General features: G+C 35.4%; 1 protein-coding gene across 1 annotated transcript; it reads right to left on the bottom strand.

Moving 5' to 3' along the window:
- Positions 1-1,408: 1,408 nt before the first annotated feature.
- Positions 1,409-3,974, bottom strand: LOC131013965 (probable phytol kinase 3, chloroplastic). Its single transcript, XM_057941904.1, has 6 exons — positions 3,580-3,974; positions 2,909-2,976; positions 2,693-2,824; positions 2,202-2,317; positions 1,914-2,028; positions 1,409-1,840 (listed from the first exon to the last, which is right to left on the bottom strand). The coding sequence occupies exons 1-6, from the start codon at positions 3,844-3,846 to the stop codon at positions 1,663-1,665; spliced, it is 876 nt and encodes a 291-aa protein (XP_057797887.1). The 5' UTR covers positions 3,847-3,974; the 3' UTR covers positions 1,409-1,662.
- Positions 3,975-4,255: the final 281 nt, after the last annotated feature.

Raw genomic sequence — 4,255 nt, 5'->3', positions numbered from 1 at the left:
GCTTATCGATCAGAATCTTCATTTGTGGAGTGCAGTCGAGATTTTGAAGATAGATCAAATGGGCTCAAAAGCTAAAAAGTGAATCAACAGTGAATATTGGAAAAAGTGAAAATCCGAAAGAAATTGAATTTAATACCAAATTTTCTTTTTCAATTAAAAATATTTAAAAGTAAAATAAGCATAGAGTGCAGCAAATTTTAAAAGCAGATATTTCTTTTACTCATTTTTGGGTAAATATCCGATTTTGTCCCATCGTATTAGCAATTTAACAAAAATGTCTCAATTTAATGATAAGTGCATACAAATACCCATCGTTTCAATATTTAATTATTTGTGTCCGGAAAATAAATTTCGACACCTGAACACTGACGTGGAATGCTGGAATTTACATCCACAACCTATGTGGCATATTTTATTGGTGTGGTGAATGTGCCACGTAAGTTACGAATGTGGAATTCCAGCATTCCACATCAGTTTTCAGATGTCGAAATTTTTTCTCGGGACATAAATAACTAAACTTTGAAACGATGGGTACTTGTATGCACTTATCCTTAAGTTGGGACAATTTTATTAAAATGTTAATATGATGGGACAAAATTAAATATTTACCCCTCATTTTTTACAAAAAAAATGCGTAGTTTAGCTTTTCTCATTTTTTTCGTTATCTTTTCAGCTACAACGGAATTAAAAAGAAGAAAAGTGAATTGCTAAAACTAAAAGGGTCGTGATCCGGATCTGTCTGTCAATCCAAGATTGCAATTAGAGGGTGTTTGGTTGAACTTATAAGCTCTTCAAAACAGCTTATAAGTTGTTTGGCAAAATAAGCTCTTTCAAATTGTTTGACAAAATAAGCTGTAAAACAGCTTATAAGCTCAAAAAGCTTATAAGCTCCTTAAAAAAATAAATTCTTCTACCCCAACTTATTTTTTTTATAATCTTATATGCAATAATCATTTACAAATATTTTTCAACTATAATTTATTATTTTCATCATATATCGTTCAAGTTCATTTTTGTTCGATTTTTTATAGTCTAGCAAAAAAATTCTCTCTCTAACTTATAAGCTCATTATCCATACACTTTGTTAATTTATAAGCTGTTAAGAAATTACATCTTATAAGCTTTTGAAACATCTTATAAGAAGAGCTTATAAGCTCTTTAAAATAAGCTTAGCCAAACCGCCTCTAAATCAAATGCCACCTTGTTGACAAATACCCAAATGTAATTGGTCCAATAAATTTTTCTTGAGATAGAATATGAATTTAGATATTGTAGATTACAAAATTACATAACATGTTTCCACTGAGGCGAAGTTTTAAAAAGCTTACTATACGAGGGGTAATCTTTATGTGCATTTCATTATGTTATTATTTTAAAATTACTTTACCTCAGTGGAAATATTCGTAAATATTCCACACATTATCTGCATTTCATTATGTTGTTATTCTGCAGAATCTGCTACAACAGGGACGTTCAATCTGCCATTTTACAAACTTGAGACCATTCTCAACAAATTAACTTACAACTACCAATTCAAAAAAATTAACTTACAAATACAACAAGAAATACCAATGCTTCTTCCTACAACAGATTTGACTCAAATTTCTTCATATCCGGGGCAATCGTTATTCGTTACATCGCTCCGGCTATGAGGATTCTAACTCAGAAGACGAAACTGCCAACCAAAACCGCAGCCAGTGGCACGGTCAAGTTGTCATCAAGCTCACTGCTTAACGGGTGTGATTCAACTAATGCAGTAGCAACAGACACTATCAAAAACCCAACAACCATTTTCATGCTTTCTTCCATGAACCCGAAAGATGAATAGTAGAGCATGAATCTGTTGAGGTATAACTCTATCAGCGATAAACTTTTACTAAGTTTAAGACGGAAGACGAGGGATAGTATGTTACCCGAGAGAAGCCAAGAAACCAGCACTAGCCATTGCAATACTGCCATTGACTGATTTGTTTTGATTGTAGGGAAGTTTCTGGCCACCAAAACGACGACCCACAATATCAGCCATACCTGAGAAGGAAGTTTGGGAAGAATATGGTTATCTGTATGCTGTGGTTATAGGGAGATTCTTAATAAGCATCGACATTTTGGCATTTGTCCTGGGAAAGTTTAAATTTCACCAGAAATTAAGGATGTTGACAAAAGAAAATGTGCGGAACCAGTAGCCTTAGAAAAAACAATACCATCACCAGCACACATGTTACAAACTGCTGCAATTGCTATAGGAGATGTTCTCCAGAATATGGCACTGGCTAAAGTGATCGTGGAAGCATAGTACAATGGCCCCTTAAGGAGTTCCCTGGACAGAAATTTGACATTGGAATTAAAGTATTTTATGTTGCAGACAATGATTAAAAAAAACTGTGAGTAGCATGCATTTGGTCCTAATCAACTTAGTCGGAGTCTTAGAAGCTTCTGTTCTCAAATCACCATTTCTTGCAGCATCAACTCATCATGCTGTTGAACTAAGAAGAAACCACAATGCATCAAAATTTTCCAGCTAAGCTTCAAAAACAGGCTATGTATTCCACATTCCTCGATGGCATGCTAACTGACATGGCGTGATAATAGGAGAACTCAAGGAACAGTATGCAATGCCGTTATTCTATCATTAGATGTTTTCTTCTTCAAGCATCTTGCAATGAATTGATTTTCATTGGAATTTGACACATACCTATGGTCCCCATATCTGCTCATTGATTTGACAGTTGCATCATCCTTCCATATTCCAAGTCCTATCAGAAGCATTTTTATTATATTAACAGCAGGAATTATAGCTGCGAAAATTGCTCCCTGGCGACCAGAACTGCGACATATAATAATAAGCTCAATTAGATAGATTGTGTCACCTGAAATGAAAACCTCTATCAAAGTGGACAGATAGTGTTACCTGAACATAGGCCAGCAAAGCATGAATGCTAATCCAACCGTGATGTGTACAAGCTTCCTATTTAGTTTCTAGAAAAGAAAAGAAAAAAGAAAAATAAGATAAGATATGTTCACAAAGTGGACAAACAGAATAACAAATGTTTGAATATGAGATTCTCAAGATTTGACAAATACACATAGAAATCAAACAAATCATAGAGCTCCGAATGATGGCGCAGAGGGTGTCAAATCTCTAAACTTGTATAGCGGGTACAAGACTTCTATTGAAAACATTAATAGACCTTAAATTTTAATAAGAACACCATTTACAGAGCTATGTTTTGGGGCGGACCTTGTATCTACAACAAAGAAGAAGCATAATCATGCATCCATTGATTTTTAAAAACGGTTTCTCAACAATTTACCCTACTCAAAACTTCAAAATTCAAGCCTAATACACATAACCTATAGGAAACATTCACTTACCATTCATAGTAGTTTCTTCTGGCAAAGTTCAACTAAAGCTATATGAAATTTTGCAATGCTAATAAATTCGCAAACTTCCCAAAAAACAGCAATGAGAGTTAAGTTTTCACATCATGACACACACATCGATATAATGTGCAAAATCCAAAATCACCAATCACAATTCACAATAATATTACGAGCAAAAAATGAAGGAAACAAACAAACCTGGTCAAAGACGCCTCTCTTAGCCGTTTGCTCCCACAGCTTAAGCAGCGACAGCGCAACCCCGCCCGACAAAGCTTCGGCGATGATGTCGCTGACAAAGACGTTGTCGGAAAACATCGCCGCCGCTGAGGTCAGCTCCCGGCGGACCCTCCTCCGCGGCTTCGGCTTGAGCAGCTGGATGAAATTGAAACAATCTTTCCTCAAAGGACAACGCAAATTAGGAGTGGAATTGGGGGGGATTGTGAAGAAAGCGATTGCGAATGCCATAACGCTGTCGTTTTGAGTATTGGGAGGAGCAGTTGGCTAAATAAAATGCTAAGCGCACGTGGTTTATTAGACCAGCGGGTAAGACTCAGACTCAGAGACGCCATTGCCGCAAATGAGTGTATTGTGGTGCTGCATAATATTAAATGAACCAAACTTTGAATTTATTGTTAAGATGGGGATTGATTACTGAATCATTTGCTGCCTGACGTTAAATCCAAATTATGATAATCCTTTATTTTCGTAAACAATTCATCTATTCATACATAATACGTATATTTATTCACTAATTGACCATGAATTAAAAAAGTTATCAAATTTGCATCTTGCATCAAAATATACTATGCAAACCTTCAATAAATACTACTCCCTCCGTCCACCAATTAAAGGCCTATATGTAAAAATACGGATT

Source organism: Salvia miltiorrhiza, chromosome 3 (genome assembly GCF_028751815.1).
Source record: "Salvia miltiorrhiza cultivar Shanhuang (shh) chromosome 3, IMPLAD_Smil_shh, whole genome shotgun sequence".
Taxonomy (NCBI): domain Eukaryota; kingdom Viridiplantae; phylum Streptophyta; class Magnoliopsida; order Lamiales; family Lamiaceae; genus Salvia; species Salvia miltiorrhiza.
The sequence above is the reverse complement of the archived record's forward strand: the minus strand, read 5'-3'. Positions and strand labels throughout refer to the sequence as shown.